This window comes from Nycticebus coucang, chromosome 18 (genome assembly GCF_027406575.1).
Source record: "Nycticebus coucang isolate mNycCou1 chromosome 18, mNycCou1.pri, whole genome shotgun sequence".
In the NCBI taxonomy this organism is placed as follows: domain Eukaryota; kingdom Metazoa; phylum Chordata; class Mammalia; order Primates; family Lorisidae; genus Nycticebus; species Nycticebus coucang.
The window spans coordinates 60,276,446-60,293,389 of NC_069797.1; the positions used below are offsets into that span (position 1 = coordinate 60,276,446).

Consider the following 16,944-nt stretch of genomic DNA (forward strand, 5'->3'; position numbering starts at 1 on the left):
TCTGCCTCAAAAAAAAAAAAGAAGAAAGAAAGAAAAGAAAAGTAAAAATTAGACCCAAAGAAGCTATGTTGTTCTAGTTCTATCTGTAATGATTTAAAAATCAGAAAGATAACCTAAGGCTATTTTCTCTTCGTTGTGACTATTTTTTTCTTCTATCACCTCAGCTAGTGACAAAATTTAGGGCGGAAACCTAGGCCAGAGAAACTCGGGTCCAGACACTCAACCAAGATCTGGAACAAACCAGGTTGTCCAATAGAATGTAAGTTCACTGAAGGCAGGGACACTGGGTGCCAACTCCCAGAATAACCTCATATGTAGTAGGTATTTAGGAAGTATATACTGAGTGAATGAAGGATCACCATTCCCAGAACAAAAAAAAAAAAAACACAGGCTACTGGAGGAAAGGTGGGGGGGATCCCCAAGTTTCCAGCAGGGAAATGGGTCTGCTTCCAGCTCTGGCAGGGAATGGTGGAGCCAGGTATCTGAGAACCAGTCACTTTGAATTCACAGGGGTCCCAGGCAGGAAAGGATCAAAACCCCATTTGGGAACTTGAGAGTCGCCCTGGGAATCTGTGGTTTGGGAATAGTAAGGTCGGCTTGAAAGCTACAGTGTGTCACTATTTCCATTATACATTTTCCAGAGACCCCACTTGTCTGGGAAACTCAGAGTAGATCCCTCCATTTGAAGAGGATAGAAACAGAGGCCCAAAGAGGTAAGTTTTAAGAATGTTCCCTGTTAACAAGAGGGAGTCCTGCCTGTCCCACATTGGCTGGATAGTAAGGAAGAATTGTTTAAACAAATTCTTGAAGACTGCTGCTAATGGAAGAGAGGTATTGGTAGCACAAACTGCCCTCCCTCTCCACTAATCCCTAGCAGTTTCCTTCACCTGTAGGAAACCTTACACTGCTTCTCCCCACCCTTGCCCACAGGGATGTTGGCTGAAGTAGATTTTTGTTGTTAAAAAAATGTTTAAATAGGGGGCAGTGCCTGTGGCTCAAAGGAATAGGGCGCTGGCCCCATATGCTGGAGGTGGCGGGTTCAAACCCAGCCCTGGCGAAAGACTGCAAAAAAAAAAAAAAAGTTTAAATAGGTAATACAAGTAGTATAGAATGAACAGTAAGACAGCCACCCACCAGGTATCTCCCAGGGCCCTGTTAGCATTTTTGTGCGTATTAATACTGGATTTTAAATTAAGGTCAATTTCCCTGAAGGAGAGGAAGGGGTAGACATAGTATGTTCAGGATATAGAGGTGGAGGGTGGGGAGAGTTAAGGAAACCTGATTTGGTACCACCCACCAGGCAATGACTTCTGAACAAGCCCAGAACACAATGTATTGGCCCAGGACTGACCCTGTATTAGTGAGAGGTGCGAAGTCCTTGAATGTCTGGAAACCCCGGGTTCAAAAGTATACTCTGCCCAGCTGTTTGCACTCTTGTTTATTTTTATTTTTCCCTCCAGAAGAAAGCAAATGCCATGTGTACTTGTATTTTTAAGATGGTTGTGAGAATGAGATGATGAAATGTCATATGCTAGGTTGATTACAGTGCCTCACGCATGTAATCCTAGCACTCTGGGAGGCCAAGGCACGGATTGCTTGAGCTCAGCAGTTCGAGACCAGCCTGAGCAAAAGCGAGACCCCCATCTCTACTAAAAATAGAAAAACTGAGGCAAGAGGATCGCTTGAGCCCAAGTTTGAGGTTGCTGTGAGCTATGAGGCTATAGAACTCTACCCAGGGCGACAGCTTGAGATTCTGTCTCAAAAAAAAAAAAAAAAAAAGAAAAAGAAAGAAAGAAATGTTATATGCTAATTTTCCATTGTAAAGTGATTTGTAGTGGTTATCAATCTGGGTTGGATAGCTTAAGTCTTAGCCATTTACTTGCTGTGTAATCTGGGTAAGTTACTTAAACTCTCTGAGCCTTGGTTTACTTATCTGTAAAATATGACATCTACCTGATGGGGTGTTTGTAAAGATTAAGTGAAATATCAAAATGCTGGGTGCTATGGCTCACACCTATAATCCTAGCACTCTGGGAAGCTCAGGTGAGAAAAACCGAGGCAAAAAGATTTGAGCCCAAGAGCTTGAGGTTGCTGTGAGGTAGAATGCCACCACACTCTACTAGGGCACCAGAGTGAGACTCTGTCTCAAAACAAACGAACAGGGCGGCGCCTGTGGCTCAGTGAGTAGGGTGCCAGCCCCATATGCCGAGGGTAGCGGGTTCAAACCCAGCCCCCGCCAAACTGCAACAAAAAAATAGCCGGGCGTTGTGGCAGGCGCCTGTAGTCCCAGCTGCTCTGGAGGCTGAGGCAGGAAAATGGCGTAAGCCCAAGAGTTAGAGGTTGCTGTGAGCCGTGTGATGTCATGGCACTCTACCCGAGGGCAGTACAGTGAGACTCTGTCTCTACCAAAAAACAAACAAACAGGGCGGCGCCTGTGGCTCAAGGAGTAGGGCGCCGGTCCCATACGCTGGAGGTGGCGGGTTCAAATCCAGCCCCGGCCAAAAACCACAAAAAAAAAAAAACAAAAAAAAAACAAACAAACGAACAAACAAATCAAACATTAGTCCTTTCCATGGTGTTGTTGGTTTTTTTTTGGGGGGGGGGTTGGGTTTTTTTGAGGCAGAGTCTCACTATCACCCTGGGTAGAGTGCTATGGCATCATAGCTCACAGCAACCTCAAATTCTTGGGTTCATGTGATCTTCTTGCTTCAGCCTCCCGAGTAGCTGGGACTTCAGGCGCCCACCCCTATGCCGGGCTAGTTTTTCTATTTTTAGTAGAGATGGGGTCTTGCTCTTGCTCAGGCTGGTCTCCAACTTCCTCAGGTCAGGTGATCCACCCATGTTGGCCTCGCAGAGTACTAGGGTTACAAGGCATGAGCCACAGTGTCTGGCCTCCATGGTATATTTTTTGTATTATTTTGCTAGAGATAGAGTGTGGGGGGGTGGGGTGGGGTGCTATGTTGCTCAGAGTGGTCTTGAAGTTTTGAATTCCTGGGTGGCACCTGTGGCTCAAAGGAGTAGGGCACCAGCCCCATATACCAGAGGTTGTGGGTTCAAACCCAGCCCCAGCCAAAAACTGCAAAAAAAAAAAAAAAAGAAGTTCTGAATTCCTGGCCTCAAGTGATCCTCCCATGCCAGCCTCTCAAAGTGTTGAGATTACAGGTGTAAAAACCAGTGCAGTGCCTGGCTCCCTTTAATGTGTTTTAGAAGAAGCTGGGTAGTTTGGGTATTCAAAAGCACACAACATAAGAACCTTAGCAGGGCGGAGCCCGTGGCTCAGTGAGTAGGGCGCCGGTCCCATATGCCAGAGGTGGCAGGTTCAAACCCAGCCCTGGCCAAAAAAAAAAAGAACCTTAGCAAAACATTTTAAATCTCTGGATTTAAATCTTTTGTCATCTGAGACAGGGTCCCTACTGGTGTTCTCAGAATTGTTGCTTCAAATGACATTACTCTGCTGTCATTTGAAGCAACAAATGACAGGTGGCTCACGCCTGTAATCCTAGCACTCTGGGAGGCCAAGGTGGGTGGATTGCCTGAGCTCACAAGTTCGAGAACAGACTGAGCGTAAGACCGCATCTCTAAAAATAGCCAGACATTGGGGTAGGCGCCTGTAGTCCCAGCTACTTGGGAGGCTGAGGCAAGAGAATTGCTTAAGCTCAAGAGTTGGAGGTTGTTGTGAGCTATGACACCATGGCATTCTAGGGAGGGTGACAAAGTGAGACTCTTGTCTCAAAAAAAAATGACATTTTTCTATAATGTCAGCATTACTACAGTCTGACTCAGCCTTCCAATCACTATTATTCACACTCTCTTAAAATCTTTTTAACTATACGAACAATCTCCCCAGAAAGATTAGTTGGTATCAAAGACATTTTCCTGGCCCCCCAGGCCTATGGCTCTTGGGGCTGTCCTTGGACAAATGTTATATGGTCCTTGGAACCCATCACTTGTTCTTATTTAATTTTTTACTTATTTTTTTGACCATTAGGCAAGAAACTACCACCTGTTTTCAAAAGGAGAGGGGATATTACCTTACTCTCAGGATGTTACCTCAGCCTAGCCACATTATGTGGAACCTTCCACTTTCTGCTCCTGTTACCCCACTCCTAACCTGGCAAATCTCCCAGACACTGCTATATGGCCTAATGTTTTCTTCCCCATGGTGATTCCCCAAGCCCTTCAACCCAGATTTTTCCTATTTCATCCCCAACTGGAAGCATCCTCTGTTCCTTGTCTAGTTCATTCTTCTTCATCCCTTCCACTCATAGCTCTCATTAGCTCAAGACAAAAGCTCCATGTCTCTCCCCTCCCCTGCCTGGTCACTCAGCTCTCTTGGGCTATATATAGTCTTAGAGTGTGTGGAGAGCTTCCAAGACTTAGCTTCCTCTGCCCCCATCCCTTCCCCTCCAACACAGAGTTAGGAAACCCAACAGGATGGGGGCATCAAGGGAGGGGAGGAAAAAGGGACCACCCAGAATATGGCAGCCCAGCCATCTGTTGTCAGGGACTCTCCATTCCTTCCCTGGCCTGCCGCCCATTCCCTGCCATTTGCTCCTTATGGAGGAAGAGGAGCAGAAGTATCCAGGGGGAATTCTAACAGTCATCCTATTAAACCCTTAAAATAATCCTATGTATATCTGCTACCTTTATTTTATAGCCAACGTCATACACTCAAAGAGATTGAGTGGCATAACCAAATATTTAGAGTGGTCGGTGTATGGGCTAATTGATCCCGCAGCTAACCTACACTGTCTGTCTGCATCATTAATTTAGACCCCTCCAAATCATAATTGCTATTGATGTGACCTGATTTGGAAGAAAAGGAGGTTTACTAAACAAATTACTAATGCAGAAATGTTTAAATAGAAAACAATTATTAAAGACTTGGCATATTAACAAAAATGATGCTATCTTAATTTTATCTTTTCTGTTTACTAAAGCAGAACGCCACAAAAATCTGGTCCTTGAAGTTTTAGTTAGTGTATGTTCTCAAATTTTTTTTTTTTATCTGAGTCTCATTTTGTTGCCCTCGGTAGAGTGTCCTGGCATCAGAGCTCACAGCAACCTCAAACTCTTTGATTCAAGTGATTCTCTTGCCTCAGCCTCCGGAGCAGCTGGGACTACGGTGTCCACCACAATGCCTGGCTATTTTTAGAGATGGGGTCTTGCTCTGGCTCAGGCTGGTCTCAAACCTGTGAGCTCAGGCAATCAATTCGCCTCAGTGTTCTCAGAAGTTCCTGAAATTAAGAAAAATAAACTTTCCTTTTTCTTAGTGATAGGGTCCCACTGTCACCCAGGCTGATGTGCAGCAGTGAGACCACTGGTCATAGCTCACTACAGCCTGGAATTCCTGGGCTCAAGCAACCCTCCTGAGTAGCAGGGATTACAGGTGGGAACCAATGGACCCACTTTTTTTTGAGACAAAGCCTCAAGCTGTTGCCCTGAGTAGAGTGCTGTGGCATCATAGCTCACAGCAACCTCAAACTCCTGGGCTCAAGCAATTCTCCTGCCTCCGCCTCCCAAGTAGCTGGGATTTCAGACGTCTGCCACAACGCCCGGTTATTTATTTTTTTTTTTGGTTGCAGCCATCGTTGTTTTGGCAGGCCCAGGCTGGATTCGAACTCACCAGCTCAGGTGTATGTGGCTGGCACCTTAGCTGCTTGAGCCACAGGCACTCAGCCCCCACTTGTGTTTTTTTTCTTCTTTCTTTTTTTTTTTGAGACAGAGTCTCATTTCACTGCTGTGGGTAGAATGTCGTGGTGGTGTCATCATAGCTCACAGCAACCTCAAACTCTTGGGCTCAAGAGCTCCTCTTGCCTCCGCCTCTGGAGTAGCTGGAACCACGGGCACCCACCATTGACACCCAGCTAGTTTTTCTATTTTTAGTAGAGACAGAGGTCTTGCTTTTGCTCGGACTGGTTTCTGAACTCCTGAGCTCAGGCAATCCTCCCACCTCAGCCTCCCGGAGCGCTAGGATTACAGGCGTGAGCCACAGTGCCTGACCCTGCTTTGTATTTTCTCTATTTTAAGACTTCCCTTCCATTTTATGTAACTTATCCTAGTATAGTCCAGAGCAGTGAGATTTTGATTTTAGGAATGGTTAGAATTCTGGACTTTTTTCTGTTGCTAATCTTGGCCAGGACATTAAATGGAGCCTCAGTTTTTTGTCTGTGAGATGGGGATAATATTACCTACGTCACAGTAAGTATTAACTTACATAAAGCAATTAGCCTACTGCTTACCCCATAGAAAGTACTCAGTAAACCATAGCAATTATTTCTTTAGTTTTGTCCTGCAGTGCTATGGGAGTATCAGCATAATCTCAGTAGAGAGAATGTCACTCTCCATAGCTTGGGCCCTGTTCTACAAAGGACTTGGAGTTAACCCTGATTCCTGCTGTCTTACCCAGACATTTTCATCCCCCACCCATCTTTAGCCTGGACCAGTAAGGGCATATACAATTCATCTCTTGAGAATTCAGGCCACTGTTGGGACCTGGAGAGGCAGCACAGAGGGTGCATGTGAAAGACTGGGAGGAGAGTTCCCATGGACGCTGGGGATGTGGGAAGGCCCTGGGGAATTGCTGTGACCCTGGGTTTCTTCCTGGAGCAGTCAGTGTTGGGGAGAGAAGAGAGACATCCGCTGCTGGACAGATTTCCAGGGCTGAAAAAGTCCCTCTAGGACAGATACACAGGGCGGGTCCCTGAGGGAAGGAACAATGGCTTGGGACTCTCACTAGTGCACCCTATCTTTTTCCATTTGCTTAACAAGTACTTTTTCTTCTACTAATTCAGAGAAGAAATTTGGCTGGCTCCCTGGAGTACTGAAGACAGGAGTGCAAACTTTAAAGCCAGCCAGACCTGGGTTTAGAACATGAAACTGCCATTTAGTAGCTGTGTACCCTTAGGCAAGCCAGTTAACCTCTCTGAAGCTCAGTTCCTTTGTGATTAAACTGCTACGTACCACATAGAAGAGTTGAGAGGTCTGAAATATAAATCTTTTTTTTTTTAATTGATCTTTTTTTTCTTTTTGTAGAGACAGGGTCTCACTTTATGGCCCTCGGTAGCGTGCAGTGGCCTCACACAGCTCACAGCAACCTCCAACTCCTGGGCTTAAGCGATTCTCTTGCCTCAGCCTCCTGAGTAGCTGAGACTACAGGCGCCTGCCACAGCACCTGGCTATTTTTTGGTTGCAGTTTGGCCGGGGCCCAGGTTTGAACCTGTCACCCTCTGTATATGGGGCCGGTGCCTTACCGACTGAGCCACAGGCGCTGCCCTGAAATATAAATCTTGAGTACAGAATAGTGCTAATATTGGTCATTGTCATCCCTGCAACCTGAGTGAGCATCACTGTGTGGGCAGTAGATAGAAGTCTGGAGACATGAGGAAAGTCTAGTTTTATTTCAAATTACTGGATAAATCTGCTTGGTCCAGAAAACATCCTTGAGGGGATCAAGACCAAGACCAGGGGCTCAGCACCTGTGGCTCAAGCAGCTAAGGCGCCAGCCACATACACCTGAGCTGGCGGGTTCGAATCCAGCCCCGGCTGCAACCAAAAAAAATAGCCAGGCATTGTGGCGGGTGCCTGTAGTCCCAGCTACTTGGGAGGCAGAGGCAGGAGAATCGCTTGAGCCCAGGAGTTTGAGGTTGCTGTGATGCCATGGCACTCTACCCAGGGCGATAGCTTGAGGCTCTGTCTCAAAAAAAAAAAAAAGAAAGAAAAGACCAAGACCAGGGAGCCTGTCTCTTACAACTAGGGTATTTTATTTATATCCCGTATTGTTCTTAAGAGTATCTGGGCCGGGTGGTGCCTGTGGCTCAAAGGAGTAGGGCGCTGGCCCCATATACCAGAGGTGGCAGATTCAAACCTGGCCCCAGCCAAAAAAAAAAAAGAGAGTATCTGGGCCAGGGCGGCCTGTGGCTCAAAGGAGTAGGGTGCTGGCCCCATATGCCAGAGGTGGCAGGTTCAAACCCAGCCCTGGCCAAAAAAAAAAAAAGAGTATCTGGGCCAGGCACAGTGGCTCTCACCTGTAAACCCAGCACTTTGGGAGGCCAAGGTGGGAGGATCACTTGAGGCTAGGAGTTTAAGACTAGCCTGGGCAGGCTGGGCATGGTGGCTCACATCTGTAATCCTATTACTTTGGAGGTGAAGGTGGGAGGATCACTTGAGCTCAGGAGTTCGAGACCAGCCTGAGCAAGAGTAAAACTCCGTTTCTATTAAAAATAAAAAATTAGGGCGGCGCCTGTGGCTCAGTCGGTAGGGCGCCGGCCCCATATACCGAGGGTGGCGGGTTCAAACCCAGCCCCGGCCAAACTGCAACCAAAGAATAGCCAGGTGTTGTGGCGGGCGCCTGTAGTCCCAGCTACTCGGGAGGCTGAGGCAAGAGAATCGCTTAAGCCCGGGAGTTGGAGGTTGCTGTGAGCTGTGTGAGGCCACAGCACTCTACCGAGGGCCATAAAGTGAGACTCTGTCTCTACAAAAAAAAAAAAAAAAAAAATTAGTAAGGATACCAGAGTTTAATCCTTGCACTCTGGGAGGCTGAGGCGGGTGGATTGCTTGAGCTCAGGAGTTTGAGATCAGCTTGAGCAAGAGTGAGATCTCATCTCTACTAAAAATAGAAAAACTAATCAGGCATTGTGGCAGGTGCCTGTAGACCCAGCTATTTGGGAGACTGAGGCAGGAGTTTGAGGTTGTGAGCTAGGCTGAGGCCATGGCTCTCTAGCCTGGGCAACAGAGTAAGAATCTGTCTCAAAAAAAAAAAAAAAAAGAAAGACTAGCAAGACCTCCATAATGAACTCTGATTGGGCCACTACACCACAGCCTGGGCAACAGAGACCCTGTCTCCTAAAAATAAAAAGTTTTTAACCAAGGCAGCATAACTTGAGGGAGAACCCAGGGTCTCTGCCCATCTTTGCTTCTCTTTCTCAATTCTCCACATCAAGCCTGCGTCTGATCCAGCCACTTATGTCCATGGGAACTGGAAGACCGAATTTAGTTAGGGGCTTCCCCCCATCCGGTCTTTCATTACTTTCCAGAGCCTGGAGATCTGGCCTGGAACTCAGCAGATGGGGGGTTAAGACTGATGCCCTGTCCTATCTCCTCCCCTCTCCATGCCTCACTTCAAAGTCTCCATAAAGCTCAAGTCACTGCTTCTCTGACCCCATAGTGGCAACTCCATCATCAGCTCTTAGCTGGTCCAAAACAGCAGATGCTGAGCCTTGGCCCAGCTGCTCAACCTTCTAGCCATCTGGTAGGGTAAGCATGCTATGAACTGGTGGGGCTACCCATCCTTGCTCTTCCAACAGAGGAGGGGCAAGTAGGAATAGAAGCTGACTCAAGCAGGGAGTGTTTGTCTAAGACTTAGAAGGCATCCCACCGGCAGAACCCCTGGTCTGAGGCCCAGGTATCTGGGACTCCGTCCAGTTTATAATCAGAGCAGACACTTACAGGGGTTAGGAAGAGGAGTGATAGGTAGGGGTTTCCAGCCCAGGGATGGAGGTAGCAGGTCGCTAATTGTCAAGAACTTGGAAAGAGGAAGACCTAGAAACAGGGGAGCAGCTCAGGAAATAGAATTTGTTCCTTTAATATTAATGTGTAAAATGAAGGCTAAGTTATACACAAATCCATGTCAGATCATTTGAATCTGTCTCTGGCAACTTGGTAGCCAGTACTGTAACATTGTCTGGGATAGTTCTGGCTCCCTCGGGTGCAACCATCACAGACTCAAGGCCACAAGGCTCAAGGACTGTTTCTTTCACCCTCCTGTGGATTTTTCCAGCTGTTTTTCTTGGCTCAAGGATTACACCCACAGGGATGCCGATGGAGAAAGGAAAGGAGACAGTGGAGTTGAAATAAGCTGGGGAGGAAGCAGATGTTAGGGAGATGAAGAAATGGTACTAGTGGTCCAGCCCCAAGACAGGATAGGATACCCGAGAAGGACATCTTTTCAAGTAGAGGCTATGTTGGGCATGGTAGGGGAGGGTCTTAGCAGGTAACCCTCCCCCCCCCCCCCAGCCCCACCTTCCACTCTAGACTGAGAATTGCAGTTCTTAATTGCAGGCTGCCTCCTAGGACTGGGAGGAAAGAAGAGGAGCCTTAGCTATTAACATTTGTGCCCAGGATTATGTCTGCTAACAAAGGCTGGGGGGAGACACCTGAGGGTGAGGACAGTGTGTCTGAAAAATTCCTAAGGAAGACGCGGGAATCTCCACTGGTGCCTATAGGTGAGTGGAGAATCGAACCGGGGGTGGAGGTGGGGCTCTTTGAGACATCATGTCTTCTGGTGCTTTCAAAGGAGAATGAAGCAGAGGTCAGAGAACTCAAGTGGCCCTACCCACTGAACAAAGGAACCAATAGTCAAGGTGACAAACCCTTACAATGCAATGAGTTTGGATGGGTGGACATGGTGGCCAACTGAGTACCTGGGATATGGGGACACTTGGGGCACCAACACCAGCACCAGGATAGGAAGGGTCAGAGGACCAATTTGGGGTTCTCTAGGGCCTCCTTCCACCACACCCTGGGAAAGTAGGATGTGGGAACCAACAGCAGCTGGGAAAGGGCTTAGAGCAGAGCTGAGGAGGGGCTGTTGCAATGATGGGCTATTTGTATATGGAGGAGGGGTGCCATTGGAGGGAGGCAGTCATTTAAAAAATGCCATTGAGGGGAAACCACTCAATATTCAAAGGATCCCCTCCTCAGCACTGTCCCACAAAGCTGCAGGAAAGCAGCTGTTGATCCAGGTGCCCTGCCTGCCTGGTGAGGTATCGCTCATCAGGGGAGCACTGTACCTGGTGGCTATAGTCCCAGGTGTCATGTTCTCCCACCATAGGTTTAGGAGGCTGCTTGGTGGTAGCAGCATACAGGATCTACCGGCTAAAAGCCCGCGGTTCCACCAAGATGTCCATACATCTGATTCACACCCGCGTGGCAGCGCAGGCCTGTGCTGTGGGCGCAATCATGCTAGGTGAGTAGCTTGGTGGGGTCAGAGGAGAATGAGGACAAATCTGATATGGCAAAGTAAGTCCAGCTTTGACTCCTGACAGTTAAAATGACCAAGACTTAAGTCCCTGTTCCCCATACTAGGGTCCGCATAAAGTCCTTGGGGAAGCCACTATACTGAGACTTTTTTTTTTCCTTTTGAGACATAGTATCGTTTTGTTGTCCTCGGTAGAGTGCTGTAATGTCATAGCTCACAGCAACCTCCAGCTCTTGGGCTTAGGCAATTCTCTTGCCTCAGCCTCCCAAGTAGCTGGGACTACAGGCACCAGCCACAACACCCAGCTATTTTTTTGTTGCAATTTGGCTGGGGCCAGGCTTGAACCTACCACCCTCGGTATATAGGGCTGGCGCTCTACCCATGAGCCACAGGCACCGCCCTAGGGCTCCCCGTTTCATCTCTTGCCCCAGGCCCATGGGGATGGTGCCTAGTGTTTCATGATGGTTTGCTCTAGAGGTGAGAAAAATCAAGTAGCAGAACATATGCTGAATTTTTCTTCTCTCTGGATCAAAAGGCAGATAGCCACATGCTGTGTGACAGTGGACAAATCCCTCTCACTAAGCCTCGGTTTCCTTGTGTAACATGATGATAACCACCCCTGGCTGGCCTACTTCACAGGTTGCTGTGAGTTTTCTCACACATATATAATATATATGAACATGCTTTGCCAACTGTCAAGATGGGGTGTTCCACAGGCTCTGTGGTCAGATGTGTGGAGCAGCTGTTGGGACCTGAGGCAGAAAGATGAGCAGGGAACAGCTGGAGGTAGACACCTGGGAGAGCCAGAGATGGGTGAAGGCTTCAATGCCAAGGGGTGTTTTTCCTCCTTCTTCACACAGGTGCTGTGTACACAATGTACAAAGATTATGTCAAGAGGACAGCACAGGATGCTGGAGAGAAGTAGGTCTTCTATAGGATCTGGGGCAGTCAGATCCCCTTAAATCAGACCCTGGAATGCTCCTAATAAAGTAGTTTTTAGGAAAACCAACAGCTCTTCTTCATGAGGAGAGAACGGAGTAAGGGACTGGTGGTGGCTGGGGAGAAGACTTGGAGAGATTGGCTGGAAATGAGTGCTTTGGTCATCAACTCCAGGGCAAGGGACATTTTTTATTTTTTTTGAGACAGAGTCTCACTTTGTCACCCTTGGTAGAGTGCCCTGGCATAATAACTCAAAGCAACCTCAAACTCCTGGGTTCAAGCAATCCTCTTGCCTGAGCTCCTGAGTAGCTAGGATTACAGGCGCCCACCACAACGCCCGACTATTTGTTATAGTTGTCATTGTTGTTTGGCAGGCCCAAGCTGGATTCAAACCTGTCAGCTCTGGTGTATGTGGCTGGTGCCCTAGATGCTGAGCTACAGGTGTCGAGTCTGCAAGGGAGATTCTTAAGGGCAACATCTTCCAAGGAGGTGGTATGGTAGGCCTCTAATCCCAGAACCCCACAATGCGCAAGCCACCTCAGGTCCCACAGAGCAGCCAGAGTGGGAGGGTTGCGGCGGTAAAGGGCCTTGATGGTCATGGGAACACTCCCAGCATTCCTCCCACCACAGGCTGCTTCCCTGGGAACCTAGGCTGGAAGGAGGCTACAGCTGGGAGCAGCAGCAGTGAAGCCTCTTGGGAAGTGACATATATTCAAAATGTAAGCACCAGGACTAGATGGGGTGAGGGGGATGAAAGGAGCAAAGCAAGGCAGAAGTCAGAATGTTCTGTTCACTTACAAACCACAGCTAAGGTCAAACGTAAAAAATAAAATTCCACGTAAATCCTGAAGACAGGGCCTCTTGGGGTTTCACCCCTTTCTCTTAGCCTGAGCCCAAGCTCCACTCTGTTCCCTGGGAATGGAGCCAGGCAGAGGCCACAGAAGGACTCAGAAGACCAAATGCTCCTCCATCACTGGAGGTCTGGGCTGGAGATTTATGGTTTGTTCACGACGGCAACAGCAGCTCCCAGACACACTCTGACAACATGAAGGCCAAGTCACACTAGGTCTCAGCTTCAAGTTCAAGAACTGTAGCCCACTGTAGGGAGCAGGAGTTGCCTGGAGTCCTCATGCTCACATGGGGTAATTGAGCACAACGTCCTGTTTGGCGAGCTCCAGCAACATAGGATCGTCGAAGAACTTACTGATGCTCACATCTTCACTGAGGCCCTACAGAGAGTGGGGGTGCATGAAAAGTGAGGCCTATGTAGTGACTGGGCTGAGGGGTGGCAGGGCATCCAAAAACTGTGCTCATGGGGCAGGCTGGTGGTGGCTGGAGCTTCTGTGGCGCTCCTTCAGTAGCCCTGCCTCTAGGGTATCATCACATTGGAGGAGAAGGCTTTCCTTCCCCCGCCAGACTGGGCCCAGGTCTGGTTGCTCAAAGAGTGTAGAGACAATCTCTACATTGGAAAAGGGTCTCTTAGGAAGAAATAAAAAGAGCTCCAGGGTGGTGCCTGTGGCTCAAAGGGGTAGGGCGCCGGCCCCATATGCTGGAGGTGGCAGGTTCAAACCCAGTCCCGGCCAAAAACTGCCAAAAAAAAAAAAGCTCCAGGCCCTGCTGGGAACCCTAGGGTTGAGGAATGGCAAAGGACCTGAGGGACATACCTTCCTACGACGGGTCTTGATCATGAATTCCCGGGCCAGGTGAGGAGCAGGCTGTGGCTCCAAGGGGCGGATGACAATGCTCTTGTCCAGGGGATCACCAGGTACAATCTGAAAGGCAGATCGCCAAGGCAGATTTGCAAGAGGACTCAGGTCCAGGGGCAGGCTGCTTCTCTAGGAATATGCTGCATCCCTCACTCAGGGCTTAGGAAGTGGGCAGGGCAGAAGGGGATTAGCCTGCTAGAGGTTGGGGGCCAGGCTGGCAAGCCTGTACTGTTTCCTTACCTGCCAATGGTGGAAGACAGACAAGGAAAAGGCTTGTCCCTGGGTATGAGTCCGGAGATCAGTCTCAAAGCCAAAAGAGTCAATGGCTGGAATGAAAGCTTTGATGGTGTAGAGAGGGGAGCCTGGGATAGGTGCATCCTGAGTCACATGCCCCCTGAGACAGAAAACAAAGGCTGAGTCATACAGAGACTAAAAGCCAAGTAGCAATCTGGCTTCTGTTGCCTCAAATGCATCCCAGCCTGGAGTTACTACATACCAACAAAGAAAGAATAACGGGGCGGCGCCTGTGGCTCAGTCGGTAGGGCGCCGGCCCCATATACGGAGGGTGGTGGGTTCAAACCTGGCCCCGGCCAAATTGCAACCAAAAAAATAGCCAGGCGTTGTGGCGGGCGCCTGTAGTCCCAGTTACTTGGGAGACTGAGGCAAGAGAATCACTTAAACCCAGGAGTTGGAGGTTGCTGTGAGCTGTGTGATGCCACGGCACTCTAACCAGGGCCATAAAGTGCGACTCTGTCTCTACACACACACACACACACACACAAAGAATAACCAAGAATGTCCTATAGACAACAGGAAAGTCTTCGGACTCTCAGCACAATTTCCCATGAAGTCAAGAGACACCTTGGGCAGGTGACAGGAGTGTAAACAGTCATGGGACATAACTTATAGACATTCCCACTAATGACTTGCCTCAACACTTCCCCGAGCAGTTCTCTGAGGAGAGCATCCAGGATGAAATCTCAAATTTTAATCTGTGTTAAAAGCCAGGGATTGTCTCATTCCTTTCCTACTTCCTTCTGGAAAACCAGAGTTTCTAGTGTGGAGCGTGTAGGGAGGCCAATCTCTCCTGCAGGCTCTGCTTTTCTTTCAGCTTTACCCTCTTTAACACGCCTGAGGCTCTCACCTGCGCCTGGCCAGGACAGTATAAACCGCAGAGACACAATCTGCAGGGGCCTGGACCTCTACAAAGTAGTAAGGCTCCATCAGACGAGGAGTGGCCTGCAACAGAGCAGGAAGAAAGGGCTACTTAGCTGGGGGAAGGCTGAGGAGACCCTCCATAAAAGGAAGGTCAAGGGACTAGTCTCGAGGCCCCAAGACCTTGGTCTTCCATTCAGCTCCCTGTCCGAGGAGGCAGACAGTCCCCTATAGCCCCACTCTCTTACCATGAGGAAGGCAGAGTAGACAACTCTCCTGGCTGTGGGAATGATTTGGCCCCCACCCCGATGCAAGGGCTCCTGGGCAACCACTGCATCCAGTATCTTAAACTTGACGTTCCGGATCACTGCAAAGGAGATAAGGCAGCTAGCTGAGGAAAAGTGCTGGGGCTTGTCATGGGGCAATGGCAGAGCAGAGTCACAGCTATCTTATAGCCACAAGAGCTAAAGTACAAAATTACACTGGCAGTGGCTCTTCTAATCGAGTAAGGCCTGGAAAGAGGCCAGAAGTTACACATATGTTTAGTGTTTGTTTCAGACCACACTCATATAGAGCTTTCCTAGAAGACTATGTGCAACTTCTGCAGGTAATTTAATTTTTTTGGTGTAGCAGAGTTCTGGGAATTGCAGTTACTCCCATGAACTCCAATAAGGGTCTATAAACTATTCCAATCTTATCGTCCTCTTGGTATCTTTTCCCAAACACAAAGCTAAATCCTTCTCAGGAGTGAGGAGCAAATGCTAGCCTAGAAATGACTTAATTTTCCAAAATGTACTAAACAGAGGTCCCAGGACAGATATGGGATGGCCCAGTGTCCCCTTAGTTGATTCTTCTGCCAGGTCCAAAGGACGGTGAGCCAACCCCACCTCACACTCTCAGGTACAGACTCTTGTGGACTGGGCTGGGGGAGGGGCCAGTGGACTTACACTCATCACAGAGGGGCCCCTCCCTAGTTCCCCACTGGAAACCTTGAACGATGCTGTCCTTCACTGAGCCAAGAAGGGCCTTGTCCACCTGCATAGAAACATGAGACCTCCTTAGCAGTCACTCTGGCAATAGCTGAAGAGTTTAGAGGAAGGAGAAGATACAACAGCTGTAAGGGGATACTCTCCTTAACCAGAGGGCAAAAAATGCTTTTGGGAAAAGAACATTTTGCAGTTTCTTCCACTTGAGAGCTAAGAGGCTGCCATATGGTTCCTGCCAGTTTCACTATACCTCAGAGGGCAGAGTATCATCCACCAGGATGTTGGGGCCAGTGGCATCCGGGCCAAAAGCCCAAATGGAACGGGCAGCCAGCAGATCCCAGTCATACTTGGTCTGGAAGAACTCTCCCAGCTTCTTCCTGGGGAAAGGAGGGGAAAATGGAGGTATAAGACTGCCCTGTGATTGCTGGCTCCTGGAGCCCACAGACACTCCCTTTCTAGAGGAGAGTCATCTCATCCTAACCACACTGTACCCAGTAGAGCAAAGTAGGAGACACAGATGCTTCTCAAAGGATGTGTGGTATTAGACAGCTGGCAGGTAAACCTTGCCATCACCACCTCCCTTCAGCCCTGGCATCAGAACCATGTTCTCACCTGTTCCATGTGATCTGGACCACCTCGTTCTCTATGTCCTCAGCAAGGCCCTTCTCAAGAGGCTCAGCAATCATGGTGATCTTGTTCCTAGTTAGAATGGAATGTAATGGAAATGTAATGGAATGTAATGACAAGGGTTAACAGTACTAGTAGAAGGGACATTCCTAAGAAAAGGGTAACACAGTAGACAGCTGAGCCAGTGACAGCAGGGAAAGCCACGGGGGCAGGGTACAGAAATAAAGGGGTCATCTTCTGTCTTCTTTCATTTGAATCAACCGGTCATTAAAAAAGTAAAGTTTGTATCTAGAAGTCTCTTTTCCCACAGTGCTGTGGTTGGGGTGGAGTTAGTTGGGGGCGGGGGGAGTGTCCTTGAGGCTGTCAGCCTCAGGGACACTGTGCCCCCAGCTTACTTCTTATTGGGTGTCTCAGCAAAGCACTTGAGAGAGGATGTTTCCACCACCGTCTCACAAAACGTGACAACTGGGTCAGCCACCTGGGAAACAGAAAATAAATTGTTGAAGCGAGGTCTAATTTTGTTGGAAGGACAACCTTCTACCTAAGGGAATTC

At 48.6% G+C, this 16,944-nt stretch overlaps 2 protein-coding genes across 9 annotated transcripts in view; one reads left to right on the top strand and one right to left on the bottom strand.

Annotated features, from left to right (window-relative positions):
- Positions 1–241: 241 nt before the first annotated feature.
- On the top strand, positions 242–11,983 carry HIGD1B (HIG1 hypoxia inducible domain family member 1B). 5 transcript variants are annotated; one of them, XM_053568841.1, is made up of 4 exons: positions 242–259; positions 10,047–10,223; positions 10,832–10,966; positions 11,839–11,983. In XM_053568841.1, exons 2-4 carry the CDS (start codon positions 10,124–10,126, stop codon positions 11,901–11,903), a joined length of 300 nt encoding a protein of 99 aa, XP_053424816.1. In that variant the 5' UTR covers positions 242–259; positions 10,047–10,123; the 3' UTR covers positions 11,904–11,983. The 5 variants fall into 5 exon arrangements, with proteins under 5 accessions (XP_053424816.1, XP_053424813.1, XP_053424815.1 ...); XM_053568838.1 differs by lacking the exon at positions 242–259 and adding an exon at positions 8,296–9,255 and having other exon boundaries at positions 10,060–10,223; XM_053568840.1 differs by lacking the exon at positions 242–259 and adding an exon at positions 9,284–9,950.
- Positions 11,984–12,693: 710 nt separating this feature from the next.
- Positions 12,694–16,944, bottom strand: part of EFTUD2 (elongation factor Tu GTP binding domain containing 2) — a 47,946-nt gene continuing 43,695 nt past the window's right edge. For all 4 annotated transcript variants that reach the window (XM_053568828.1, XM_053568829.1, XM_053568830.1 and 1 more), the window contains exons 20-28: positions 16,787–16,869; positions 16,377–16,463; positions 16,015–16,141; positions 15,726–15,813; positions 15,027–15,145; positions 14,768–14,862; positions 13,864–14,017; positions 13,582–13,689; positions 12,694–13,146 (exon numbers count right to left, since the gene is read on the bottom strand). In XM_053568828.1, coding sequence (XP_053424803.1) covers positions 13,051–13,146; positions 13,582–13,689; positions 13,864–14,017; positions 14,768–14,862; positions 15,027–15,145; positions 15,726–15,813; positions 16,015–16,141; positions 16,377–16,463; positions 16,787–16,869 — 957 coding nt within the window. In that variant the 3' untranslated portion in view covers positions 12,694–13,050. The remainder of the gene's footprint in view (positions 13,147–13,581; positions 13,690–13,863; positions 14,018–14,767; positions 14,863–15,026; positions 15,146–15,725; positions 15,814–16,014; positions 16,142–16,376; positions 16,464–16,786; positions 16,870–16,944) is intronic.